The sequence below is a fragment of the Acinonyx jubatus genome, chromosome B2, assembly GCF_027475565.1.
Source record: "Acinonyx jubatus isolate Ajub_Pintada_27869175 chromosome B2, VMU_Ajub_asm_v1.0, whole genome shotgun sequence".
Classification (NCBI taxonomy): Eukaryota; Metazoa; Chordata; class Mammalia; order Carnivora; family Felidae; genus Acinonyx; species Acinonyx jubatus.
Window position 1 is genome coordinate 114,374,549 of NC_069385.1, and position 14,162 is coordinate 114,388,710.

The following is a 14,162-nucleotide window of genomic DNA, read 5'->3' on the forward strand; positions in this document are numbered from 1 at the left end:
CCTCCCCCACTCATGCGCTGTCTCTCCCTCTCTCTCACAAATTAAGTAAGTACGTAAATAAATAAATAAATAAATAAATAAATAAATAAATAAAATTCACTGTATGGGCTTGGGATGCCTGGGTGGCTCAGTTGGTTGATTGTCTGACTTCAGCTCAGGTCATGATCTCCCAGTTTGTGGGTTCAAGCCTCGCATCAGGCTCACTGTTGTCAGTGCAGGGCTTGCTTTGGATATCCTCTGTTCCCCTCCCTTTGCCCCTCCCCCACTCATGCTCTCTCAAAATTGAATAAACTTTAAAAAAAAATTCACTGTGTGGGCTTAATATAGAATGGAGATGACAGAAAAGGAGTCGATGGACTTAAAGATAGACAAAAAGAAAGTTCTTAATCTGAAGAACAGAAAGGAGAAAAAGTGAAAAAATAAAACAGAACCTGAGGAAGTATGGGTCTAACATTCACATCATTAGAGTCCCAAGGGAGGATTGAGACTGGTGCAGAAAAATACATATATATTTGAAGAATAATAGCTGAAGGCTTCTCAAACTTGGTGAAAGACATACAACTATAGATTCAAGGAACTCAAATCCCAAGTAGGATAAATGCAACAAAACAAAGCAAAACCAAACAACCAAAAAACACACAAAAAACCCAAAGCTCCAAAACCAAAAATAACCCCCCAAACAATCCACAATTCAGATACACTATCAAACTTCTGAAACCCAAAGGGAAAAAAAAATCTTAGAAGCAGTCTGAGAAAAAACATATTCCTCAGGATATCAAAAATAGAATTACCATATGGTCCAGTAATTCTGCTTATGGGTATGTACCCCAAAGAACTGAAAGCAAGGTCTTTAAGTATTTACACAACTGTGTTCACAGCAGCATTATTCTCAATGGCCAAAAAATGTAAGACCACTGACGGATGGAAACAAAATATGGTGTGTGTGTGTGCCCACGCGCGTGTTGGAATATTATTCAGCCTTAAAAAAAAAAGGAAGGATGGGGCGCCTGGGTGGCTCAGTCGGTTAAGTGTCTGACTTCGGCTCAGGTCATGATCTCACATTCTGTGGGTCTGAGCCCCATATGGGGCTCTGTGCTAGCAGCTCAGAGCTTGGAGCCTCCTTCGGATTCTGTGTCTCCCTCTCCTTCTGCCCCTCCTATGCTCACACTCTCATTCTTAAAAATAAACAATTTTTTTTTTAAAAAGGAAGGATATTCTGATACATGCTACAACATAGGTGAACCTTGAGGACATTACGAAGTAAAATAAGCCAATCAAAAAACCCCATATACTGTATTGTTCACTTACATAACTTACCTAGAGTCGGCAAATTCAGAGAGACAGAAAGTGGAATGGCGGTTGCCGGCTGTAAGGAGGAGGAAATGGGGAGCTGTCGTTTAATGGAGACGGAGTTCTAGTTTTGCAAGATGAAACGAGTTGTGGTGATGGTCGCACAACGATGCAAATGGACTTATCCCTACTGACCTGTACACTTAAAAATGACTAAGATGGCAAGCTATGTTCTGTGCATATTGCCACAATTTTTAAAAATTGAGAAAAATAGTGGAATTAAATATAGAACAGCGATCTCAATGACTGTGGATTTCTCATCAGAAACTGTGGAAGAGACAGTGGAACGACATCTTTAAAGCGCCAGAATAACTATACCTAGAGAAAATATATTCAGGACTGAAGGCAAAATAAAGACCATTCTCAGATGAAGGAACACTAAGAGAATTTCTCGAGAAAGTTTTTCAGGCAGAAGGGAAATCACAGTTTCAGAGGGGTTGTTGAAGGTTAAGGAATGAAGGAGGAATCGCTTCTCGGCCTTTTGGCTAAGATCAAGTGGAGGAATGAAGGAGGGACGTAAATGGTAAGTGTCTCCTCTCAGGTTCTTTAAGATATGTGTATCTACTGAGGGCAAAAATTGTTGATTTTGAGCCAGGCATATGGCCGCCTGGAACAGACTATTCCTCCAACCTCCCTTACAACGAGGTGTGACCTACTGTGGGACTAAGTTCTGCTCCCTGAGTTGTAAAAGGAGGTATTAAGGGGCAGCTTTCTGGAACATTCCTTAAGATACTGCTGACACATTTTTTTTTTCATTCTTTTTTCTCTGTCCCTTCTTTATCCATCCTGTTGCTTGGAAAGTGGATGCAGCGGCTGGCGTGGCAGCCCCATCTTCCCCGGTGAAGACCGTGAGGCAGAGTCCAGATTCCTAAAGACTCTGTGAAACAGACCCATCATCCTAGCCCTGGGTGGTCTACTTTTGGACTTTGATGTGAGGCAGAAGGTATGCTCCCTTGGTGTGTAAGCCACCGTTACGTCTGGGTTCCTGTAGCGTGTTGCTGCATTTGACCCTAAGACAGCTCCTAATTGCTGAAACCAAGCAACACTCTCGAATGAATCCAGGGAGAAGTTCTGGGTGAGGAAACCATCCAAGTGTTTCTCACAGCACTTGGCGTATGGCGAGGTGCTCTGTAAATGTCAGTGGTTAGGTACCATGTGGCTCAGTTTTGTATTTTCCACAGTATCCAGCACAGAGTCGATGCGCCATCCTCCGAGACCGCCTTCTGACTCTCTGTCGATCCCCGGCTTGCCCTACGGAAAATGTGTCCCCCATCCTTGCTGGCGTCAGCAAGAAAAACCTGACCAAAGGGCACGCCTTAGGTTCCAGGTTACACAAATCCATGGGAGAAAAATCAGCAGTGGAGGAGGAAATACACTATTTATTTACAATTCTTTCACTTTATCCACAATTTCCATACAAACATAAAAACTAAAAAAATAAAACCACCACTTGGGAACACAAGTGTCTTTCTTTAATTAGTCCGGTTGAGGGAGGGTCACCGCCCTCTTGCTCTGTGAAGGAGACTATTGAGGCACACTGAAGGGGAACAGGAGAAGGTTGGGAAGAATGCCTGAGAAACAGCTCCAGATGAGAAATGTAACACGCCAGCGTGGTGGAGCTTCACTGGCGGAGACTCAGGGGCGTCACCCACTGGGGACACTGACCGGCTTCCCAAGAGGACGACGGCTCCTTGCCACCATCCCCCCCGCCTCTCCACTACGGAACTCTAGAAATCAAACACGCCTCACGCATCTCATGAGCGGTGTGGGGTATGGTGGTGACAGTGGGGGACGCTGGATGCTTCTCTCGGAGAAGAGCCCTCAACCCCAGGGAGACACAGGAAACCCCTTTCCTTGGCACTGATGAGTCAGTCACAGCTTCTGTCTTGAATACAACGCTGACTTAAAACGGAAAAACAAAAGCTCTCCCCCAGCATCCTGGGGAAAGGGAAGGGCTGAAAACATGCTCTCTGGGAGGTGGGCTAGGGGTGAGGGGTGGGGGGCAGGGGGGCTCTGTCTGCCCAACAGGGGGAGGGAGTGGGGCTGACGCTCCACAAAGACCCGGGGAGGGGTGGGGAGAGGGGGAGACAGAAAAACTCAGCCGCTGACGCTTGGGACGGCCACCGCTGGTTGTCAGAGCAGCTCCATCTGCTCAGCGCCACTTGCCCTGGCAGACGCCCACCCGCTTCCTCACAGGGGGGCGCCCAGAAACCGACCTGGAGGCGCTGGGCCCACCTGCCTGGCGACGTCATCTGTGCTAGTGACCTAGATTGCTTTCACATGTTGATGCACATTATAAATATAAAATCATATCTGCTACAAAGAGGACGTATATTTGTACATCTTTACCCATATACATAATAACACAATTTACACATAATATCTTGGAGTGGGTCATCATGGAAAAAGGGTTTGGAGAGGTAAAAAGCCCCTTCTCCCTCCCCCTGCCCTGATCCTTCTCAAGGGATGCTTATATACTTGGTCACCGGGGGGCCCTTCCCAGCGGGTCGTGACAGGGCTGGTCTGGACACATGAATTCGGACACGTACCTAAATGCCGAGGGGTGTGGAGACCCACGTACACACACGAACGCAGGCACACATACAGACATCTGGTGAGAAAAGGAAAACTAAAATTCCTAGCCCTTGGGTGTAGGCCTCTTCCCAGACTTATAAGCATCAGTGCCTCCTCCATCTGAGAACAACAGTCTAAAACTGCCCCTCACCGGCTCACACGAGGGCAGAGGGGAAAGGGCTAGGAACCAGGGAGGGAGGGAGGGGCCAGGAGTCTTTTGAAAACATAAGGCGTTTTTTGACCTGTGATCAAATGAAACCATGTCACAAAAAGCAACGGCATCAGTTGGGGCCGGGAGGCAAGAGACAGTCCGTCCATGTCGGGACAATGTGAGTTGAGACCCTGAGCCTTCCCCTTCTTCTGTCCAGTTTCTTTTAAAGGGGCAGACAACCCTGTACCTCCTTTCCTGTCCTCTCCCAGAGCTGGGCCCATCCACATGTCATGGAATACTGATAGTGGTCCAAGAAACATATCCAGAGACATGGAGTGGTGGACAGGCACGCCAGAGTTAAGACCTGGGCGGCGGATGTGAGCTTTTTACAGCAGGAGTGGTTCCTGGCCTGAGTCCACGGCTCGCACAGTGGCCACAGTGATCAGATTGCCATCAGAGATGGGGACAGTCTGGGTCCCCCCTGGGGAGACAGCACCTATCGGCGGTAGTGATTGGGGGCATCGGCAAACATGTACTTCAGTCTGTACGCCTCGGCGAGCAGTAGCCCAATCTCTTCGTTGCCCCAATGGATCGTAGGTAGGTTTTGTAGCAGCATCAGGAGACCCTGGAATGCAAGAAAGACGTTTTTATCATCCCAGGACTACAGACCAGGGGACCAGCAGGCCCTGGGACGGGGTCCCTTCCTCCTGGATCACACACATCCCACAAGGTCGGGCTCCCCCCTCCAGAGCAGCACACATCTCCCGGCCCCCAGTTCACCTTCAGAAAGCCCTGAAAAGCCTCTGCTAATTTTCCGATATCCACTAGCACCTGCCTCTTTGAACAATATTATAAACAGAGAACGACACCGACAAATCAGGACGTTTAAAAGAGAAAAATAATCTCCCTCATCATCCAAACATACTCTCTTCATTTCCAAGTACTGCTTTTCAGTCTTTTTCTCACACGCATATTTCTTTAAACAGCTGTAATCATAATTATGATTTTATGCTTTTTAGTCATCTTCTTTCTCTAGAATTTTAGTGTCTTTCCATGCAGCCTTCAAAACTGACTATTCTCAGGGTTAGTATGTAGCTATACCCAAATGTACTCAACCATTTATCTTTTGTTAGATACTTAATTTGCTTCCTTTAAAAATAACATTTATTAAAAAAACCCTTATTTATTCATATTCATAAATGCATAACCTTATGCATTTGACATATTTCTCCTAATCGAGTGTTCACTTGTAATCACTATATTTAGCTTCTTCCTTGTTCTCCAAAGACTGTCCTGTCCTCAACCTACCGGTCCAGCTCATTTCCTACTATCCCAGTATACATGCCTCCTCCAGCTAGTCCCATTTCAGCCAGATTTATCTGTGCCTCCGTGGTTTAGTTTACTTGGTTCCTTTCACTTGGAATACCTTTCCTTTTCCCCTCTGCCTACCTCAATCCTATTCAGTTCTCAAAGCCCAGGTCCCTCTAACAGTTCCCATAGAGACACCCTATTAAAGAGGATAACAGAATAAAAAGCGAATGTGAGGTTTTCTCTGTAATTTATTTACCCATGTTGTTGCTGCTGCTTCATGTTGTTTTTCTTTCTCTTTTTTTTAAGTTTATTTACTTATTTATTCTTAAATAATCTCTACACCCAATGTGGGGCTCGAACCCACAACCCCGAGATCAAGAGTCACATGGTCTTCCAACCAGGCCAGCCAGGCACCCCTGTGTCTCTTTTTGAACTGGATATTCTTCTTCTTCTTTTTTAAAATTTTATTTATTTATTTTGAGAGAGAGAGACAGACAGACAGACAGACAGTGGGAGGGGCAAAGAGAGAGAAGGACAGAGAATCCTAAGCAGGCTCCATGCTGTCAGTACAGAGCCAGATTCAGGGCTTACTCTCATAAACTGTGAGATCGTGACCTGAGTTGAAATCAAGAGTCAGACATTTAACCCAATGAACCACCTCGGTGCCCCATCAACTGCATAGTCTTATTTTTCTGATTATAAAAGTAATAGTAGCAAGACAAAACCCAGAGACACAAGAAGACTGGCAGACTCGATTACATACAACTTCAAAATGTCAAAAGGTGCCAAAAACCAAGTTAAAATCTAAGAGACTGACTGTAAGTTATATGCTAACTAATTTGGATATAAACTAAAAAAAATAAAATTAATAAAAAACAAACAAACTGACTGTAAGAAAATATTTGTAACACCTATAAAAGACAAAAGGTTAATATCTATAATCAAAAAGGGTGCCTACAAATCACTGAGAAATAAGAAAACCACCAAATAGAGAAACAGGTGAGTAATATGAATAGGTAACAGGCAGAGTGCCTATGGCCCAACACACAGGCGGTGAGTACTCTTGCTTTTAGCTGCTCTGAACACCCAGCAATGTTTTGTAGTTTTTAGTGGAAAGGTCTTGCATATCTTTTACGAGATTTCTTCCTTCAGAAACAGAAACTTAGCTGTGCACAAAGCTGCCTGTGGTACATCATTGTTTAAGAGCCCCGTTCTGGGACAGTGTATGTTCTTGGTTCTGCCCTAAACCTCTCCCTCCCCACTTCCCAGAAAGTGGGTGTGAGTACAGGAGGGGAACAGTCATCTCAGACCATAAGATTACAGCCATGTGTTGAAGACGGCAGAGCGAGAAGACAGAAGACATCTGAGTCCCTGCCACACTGGAGCCGGGATGTCAGCCCTCGACTGCTTATGCTGAAAGACTGTGAACAGTGGAGAAGTAAACAACGGTCTGGTTTTAAGCCACTGCTATTCTAGGGTCTTGGTTACAGGGGACAAGTTTATATCATCTTGACAGGCTGTAGCTATCAAAATCAGAAATGCACATGGTCTTTGATCCAGCAACTCCACCCCTGTATCCTGGTATCCTGTCCTAGGGAAATATTCGCAGTCCGGCAGGAGGGTCTTCCTGGAATGCACCACTGCTTCAAACAGTGGGGAATCAATCGCTGGATAAACAGTGGTCATCCACATCGTGAAACACACGGCAGCACATGGGACAAATGAAGTCGCACTAGGTGCACCGAGGTGGAAAGATAACAAAGACAATTTTACAAGTACCAGAGAAAAGTAAGTTGTAGAAAAATACAGGATGATCCCACTTAAGTAAATGAGAAAACACAATATATTTGTATGTGCACATATGTATACAAAAAATTTAGAAGGTGAGGTGGTAAACTGTTAACAGTAGTTACCTTCAGGGATGAGAGACCTTCACTTTTTTCCCGTTACACTTCTGTATCTTTTGGGCTCTGTGTTTTCAATTTTTACAATAAAGTGTTGATGCATTACTCGGGTGATAGAACTTTTTCTCTTTAGTAATACGTGTTCTGTGGTAGTGTTGTTTAGTAAAAAGTAAAAAAGCAGAAAATAAATCACCCGTAATTTCATAACCAAGACGAAGCCACTTTTTTTGTTAAAATATTTATTTATGGGGGTGGGGGCGCCTGGGTGGCTCAGTCGGTTAAGTATTGACTTTGACTCAGGTCATGATCTCCCGGTTCGTGGGTTCAAGTCCTGCATCAGGCTCTGTGCTGACAGCTCGAAGCCTGGAGCCTGCTTCAGATTCTGTGTCTCCCTCTCTTTCTGCTCTCTCTCCCCCATTCATGCCCTGTCTCTCTCTCTCTCTCTCAAAATAATAAACATAAATTAAAATAAAATAAAATAAATAAAATACTTATTTATTGGGGCATCTGGGTGGCTCAGTCAGTTAAGTGTCTGACTCTTGGTTTAGGCTCAGGTCATGATTTCACAGTTTGTGAGTTCGAGCCCCGCATCAGGCTCTGCGCTGACAGTGAGGAGCCTGCTTGGGATTCTCTCTCTCCCTCTCTCTCTATGCCCCTCCTCTGCTCGTGCTCTCTCTCTCTCAAAATAAATAAATAAACTTAAAACAGATTTTAAGTAAACTCTACACCCAATGTGGGGCTTGAACTCATGACCCCAATCTCTCTCTCTCTCTCTCTCTCTCTCTCTCTGTCTCTCTCTCTCTCTCTCTCTCTCTCTCTCGCCAAGATCAAGAGTCATATGCTCCACTGGCTGAGCCAGCCAAGAGCCCCAAAAGGACGTCACTTTTAAACACTTTGGCATATTTCCTTCCACTCCTTTTTCTGCACACTTTCCATAGTTGAAACATTTTATCTACATAATTTTGAATCTACTTAGCATTTGTCATAAGCATTTCCTTTGATATTAAAAACTCCTTGTAAATATTTTCATGGCTAAAGAACTTCTCACGATGCAGATGCACCAAATTTACTTTACATCTTCCTGTTCTGAGTACTTAATTATTTCTGGTTTTTCACTATAATGAAATTACAATGAATAGCCTTGTGCATAGAGCCATATTTTAGATTATTTCCATGGGCTGACTTCCTAGGATTGAAATTACTGTCAAAGAACATGAACATTTAAAAGGTATTTAACGCTCATTCAGAAAATGCATTCCAGAAAAATGCTCATTTCTGTAGATCTCCACCAGCACTGAGTACTCTTACTAAACAAAGTTCTCTAATCATAACCCTTTTCCCTGAGATTTCCAAGCCTGAGAAGAGAGCTCAAAGCCTTAAGTGTCAACATGGTGGTGAATGCACAGGATGAACACACTGAGAAAGGAATCAGCCTATATGCTTCTTTACATATGTTCAACCCTCCTCCCCAACCCCCATCCTGGTTGCCATCAACCTCCTTCTCTCTTCCCCAAACCCTGTAGGTTAGCCACCCTCTACTATCCCATCGTTGTTACCGAAATTCATTCAACCAGACAGCTTACTCAACCAGTTAATGATTTTCACTCAACCCACCCAGATGCTAATGTTGCGTTTAAATACACTATTAGCTGACCTAATGTCTCTGGAGTGCGCTTTTCTCGTGGTTAACAATTCTCCCTGGGATGTCTTGGCCTCTCTTCTAGGTCTACCTTGTTTTCTTTCTTTCTTTCTTTTTATTTTTTTTTAATGTTTATTTATTTTTGAGAGACAGGAAGAGAGCACAAGAAGGAGAGGGGCAGAGAGAGGGGGAGACACAGAATCTGAAGCAGGCTCCAGGCTCTGAATTGTCAGCACAGAGCCCAAAGCAGGGCTCAAACTCGCAAACTGTGGGATCATGACCTGAGCCAAAGTCAACGCTTAACCAACTGAGCCACCCAAGTGCCCCTCACGGAGTCTACTTTTATTCTAATTTGGGCAGATTCTCTACTATAGAGGTCCTCACCTTTTCTACACCTCAGACTCTTTGGCTATCTGGAGAAGCCTATGGACCCCTTCTTAGAATTATGATTTTTTAAATACATAAAATTAAATACATAGTACCATGAAGGAGGCCCGTTAAATTGAAAGTTATCAAAATATTTTTAAACAAATTTATGATACTGCTGTATATGCACTTTATTAATATATTCTGTAACAGGATCTAATGGCAGATTAAATAATTATCACTATTTCAAAGTAGCAATGAACATAATGTTTTCAGACATCTGTAACAACTTAATATGATAGGAAAATACCTGCAGTTAGTGACAAAGGAAGGTACCGCTAATATTACTGTGCTTTCCTGGTTACATTTTTTAATGTAGGAAATGCCAACTTTGAATTTGGGGTTACCGAAAATAAAACTGAAAATTTTTTTCCATTCATGTCTAGGGGTCCCGACTTTTTTTTCTTTTTTCTTTCTTTTAAATTCGTGTGTGTGTGTGTGTGTGTGTGTGTGTGTATTTAAATTTTATTTATTTTGAGAGAGAGAGAGAACACACAAGTAGGTGACGGTCAGAGAGAAGGAGAGACAGAATTCCAAGCAGGCTCCACAGCATCAGCACAGAGCCAGAGGCAGGGCTTGAACTCACAAGCCGTGAGCTGAGATCAACAATCAGACGCCTAACTGACTAAGCCACCCAGGCGCCCTGGGATCTCCTGACTTCTAAACTTAGACCCTAAATGAAAGTGTTTACTCTTGTAGCTTGCCCTTCTCTTGATTCACACCACAGTCAACAAGAATTCTTACTATACTTTCCTTCAGAGGTAAGTTTAACACCCAAGTATCCATATTAATATTAACATTAAATTTTTAACTTAATTTATTCATTGGAAAACTTTTTTCTTGCTTTCCTTTTCCTTCCTTCCTTCCTTCCTTCCTTCCTTCCTTCCTTCCTTCCTTCCCTTCTTCTCCTTGGTTCAAATTGCTTTTGTCATTATAGAATTTCAGTCCCATTTTCAATCAGCTTGCTGGGTGAGGTCAAATTGTTATCCTTTTTCTTGAGGACACATTTCACTGACTCAGAACCAACCCCTGCCTTCCATGGAAGGGGAGCTGAAGGAATGGTACTTGGTTCGCCTCATCCGGAATATTAGCAAGCAGACTCTGGGAACTTGGGAGCCTCAACAAAAACCCTTGGGTTCGTCCTGTCATCACAGCCAGGCGGTTCCAACCAGGCTGCAAAAGCTGAATCAACTGCAAGACCTCTTAGAAAAACCTGAGCCCAAGCCTCATCCCTGGAGTTTTTTTATTCTAAAGCCCTGGGATGGGACCTGGTAACCACACTTTCCCAATGATTCCAGTGGGCAATCAGGTGTGGGCTTACCTCTAGGGGGATTAAAAAGCTCTACAGGAATAAAAGCATATTTGGGATGCCGGCCTCATGGTGAGATCCTACGGAAGGAAACCCCTAGATGTTACACAGAGAGAGACCTTTCATTACATAAACTAAGAGAAATCTATAAAATAAAAATAGCTTGTAGCCAATTTATTTTAATGTTTTCGCAGTTTGTGTATGAGCATGTACTCATGTGATGTGTAAAAGATATAAACATGGCGGAATTTACAGTTTTTGACATGATAGGACATCCACCATATTTTGTAAAGTGATAAAAAGAGGTTACAAAACAAGTTATAAAATGGTTGCATTAATGGCTATATACACACAGTACGTATTTGTGGAGATCTGTGTGGGGAAACATCTGGAAGAAAATAAAGCACCGTTGTGTGGCACAACTTCAGGTATCTAGTTCTTTTTTCTTTTTGCTTATTGGTGTTTCTAATTTTTTTTATAATGATTACAACCCGTGCACAATTGATAAACAACGAAAGAGTAATATCTCTAGATGGGAATATTCCTTGCTGGGATAGAATCTACCCATAATTTCCAATGCCTCTAACCTTGCTAGAAACCTCCGGCAAACCTTGAAATAATTCTAACACTGCACAAGTTAACGTCCCCGGATGCCCCCTGGGCAGTAAGGCATCGCGAGGGAGCACTCTGCCACCTAGTGGCTATGTCTAGGAACTGCATTCCTTCGCACAGTGCTGCAACACTGGGAAACCCTGCCCAACGCATTGATAAATCTGGGCTAATAGAAAAGAAGCAGAAACCAAATGGCTGGGGGAAGAAGGTGTTAATCACAAGTCAGGGGCTTTTATCTAATGATAGGGAAGAGACAAAGTTGGAGCAGGGAGTAACTGAAGATTTGTTACAAAGCCAGCCCATGGGAGCACTAAGCATGACAGGCAGTCAGATGAAACACTGCAGCCATGAGAAGACAGCTTATGAGGCAAGCAGCAGTGAGGAGTTCCAAATTAATGGGAAGGGACCAAAGAAAAGCTGGAAGTGGCTAAAATAGCAGAAAACAACCTGACCTAGATACCAGCTGAGAAGCCACAGATCCTAAAGGAAAAGGAATATGGCAGAAAAGAAATTAGTGCCATGGTAGGTAGGGGGGAGGCAACAATTAGATAAGGGGGTCAAAGGAGAAGGGATAGAGGTTATAGCCAAAGAGACCCTGTAAGGAAAAGGTATAGGGGAAACCTCTTAGAGGAGGTCCAATAGATGGAAGAAGTGGAGAGCAAGAACATCAAGAATAATCATTATAGCGACAGCTACCATTTATTGAGCACTTATACACACCAGATGGGGCTCTACACGCTTTACGTGTACTCTGTATTAACTCATTTAATCTTCCCACCAACTCCATGAGATACATAATATTATCTCCACCTTACAGATGAGGAAATTGAGGCACAGGGATTAAGGAATTTGCCCAGGGGCACAGAGTGGTACTGGGCTGGAATTTGAACCCAGGCAATCTGGCTCTAGAGCCTGTGCTCATAACCACTATATATTTCAGCGCTTGCCCTGGAGTAAGAAGAGAAATGGGGCATAACGTAGAAGGAACCAAAAGAAAGGAAGTCATGGCAGACGCTGTTTGAAGGAAATGTGGTACAGTTGCTTGATTTTACTCAGTGATAAGAGCCAAGCACAACCAAAGATAGGATGTGTAGTAATTAACAGCAAAAGAACTTAAAGACCCCATAAAACATACACTATTAAATAAGATACTGTGTGTAGAATCACTTAGCAATATTGGAACATCCTTTGCAAATGTAAAGTGTACTCAGGCATGTAAAAATATCTTCCTAGTCAAATAAGCAGTTCTTTAAAACAAATCCCCCATTCTGAGAATCAGTGAGTTAGCAAACCAATTCCCCTGGTTACAATAAAAATTTTCAAAACCATGTCCTTGTATGTAAACTTTCTGAGAGTCAAACTTATTCACTGGTTTCCTCCCAAAGTGTGTTTAGCAACTTTCCCATCAGAGAAGGCCGGGCTGAGTTCTTCAATGGCTTGTGTTATATCTAGGGATCGTGCCCTTTCTCATGCCAGCTTGCTGTGGGTGAAAGATCTTCAGTTCCCAGGGCTCCCTCTGAACCCTTCTTCTGGGCAGGATTCACACCGACAATTCACTGGATGTCTGTAAAGATGAGGCCTGCACTGGCCAATGCTCCAAAATCCTACGCTTGAGTTCCTGCAGAAGTGGTGGGTGGATGCCATCTGATTCAAGGGATTTATTCGCATTTAGTTTCTATTTAGGCCGCAAGCATCTTATAGGCTTAGCGCTACTGAATGGAACAACTCTGACCTACCTCCTACAAAAGACGCTTTCAGAACAGGAGTCTCTCCAAGGTGTTCTTCTGTAGGATGGAGGCACGGGATTCTGGGATCAGCTGCCACCTTGCTTTAGAGGCATCAGCTGGCCCCACGGACTCCCTTGCTGGTCCCCATTTTATGTAAAGGAATTTTGATCATTAGTCCTCAGAGTCCTCTGCGGGGTGCTTCTCAAAATCAGTTCTGAGACCTCTGAGGCCTTGTTGGCCCTCACATCTTGTGGGGTCCCATGCCCTTCTGGGCTCTCATAGATGCTGCTTTTCCTGAGATGACTGTTTAGACTGTGGGACAAGGGAGCAGGCATTCACCCAGGTGCCTGTTCTCTCTGACTAAGGCACATACACTTTTCCCAGATATGTTATTCATAGTGGAACAGTTTTCAGGCTTCCTGTGGGTTACTTCATTCAGTACAAATTTTCTTTCTTTTTTTAATATAAATTACGAGTTTATTACAAAATACAAAATGTTAGTTTCTCATCATCAGTAATTCAAGAAAACAAAGCCAGGAGCTCACCCTGGGTGGGGCTGGAGGCCAGACGCCGCCAGGCTCAGGAGCTGGCCACAAGTCACCGGTTTACAACCCCCCGGCAGATGGGTGTTCTCCAGGGTAGCTGCCACCCAGTTCTTGTCGCTTGCACACCGTGAGCTCCAAGGCACGAAACCCCGGTGTAAAGTGTACGTCCATTGTGAAAAGCTGGGGTAGGGATCACAAAAGCTTGACCGTGATGGACAGGCCAGTAAGGGTGGCCGTGCTGCAGTATGGAGGGGGGGTGTGAAGGCCACGGCCACTGTGTCCTCAGGGTCGCTCCCCTGAACCTGGACTTGCTCTACTACATTCACTTCTTCTAGCGTCGCTGGCTGCTCCAGGTCACTGACGCTGACGGAGCAAATCAGATCAAAGGTCCCATGCACGCCACCGCTGCTGGGAACCTACTTGTCCTCTTTGTCCATAGTTACCAGGTGTCCCCAGAGTGCTCAGAGACGACATTACTCACTTCCGGTTCTCCAGGGAGCTGCCCCCACCACTGGGAACCACTGCGGGCCTGTACAAGTGCTCTGCACACGTTTTTTCCTGAATACCCACATTTCAGCATAGCTCATATCCTTCCAATGCGCACTGAAGTTCTG

The 14,162-nt window shown here is 44.2% G+C and overlaps 1 protein-coding gene and 1 long non-coding RNA gene across 2 annotated transcripts in view; one reads left to right on the top strand and one right to left on the bottom strand.

Annotated features, from left to right (window-relative positions):
• Positions 1-1,112: 1,112 nt before the first annotated feature.
• LOC113598883 (uncharacterized) lies at positions 1,113-2,720 on the top strand. Its single transcript, XR_008298628.1, has 3 exons — positions 1,113-1,873; positions 2,152-2,293; positions 2,532-2,720. It is a non-coding gene; the product is annotated as an uncharacterized LOC113598883 (long non-coding RNA).
• Positions 2,710-14,162, bottom strand: part of TBC1D22B (TBC1 domain family member 22B) — a 79,708-nt gene continuing 68,255 nt past the window's right edge. The window contains exon 13 of the mRNA XM_015069796.3: positions 2,710-4,700. Within this exon, the coding sequence (XP_014925282.1) occupies positions 4,572-4,700 (129 nt within the window). The 3' untranslated portion in view covers positions 2,710-4,571. The remainder of the gene's footprint in view (positions 4,701-14,162) is intronic.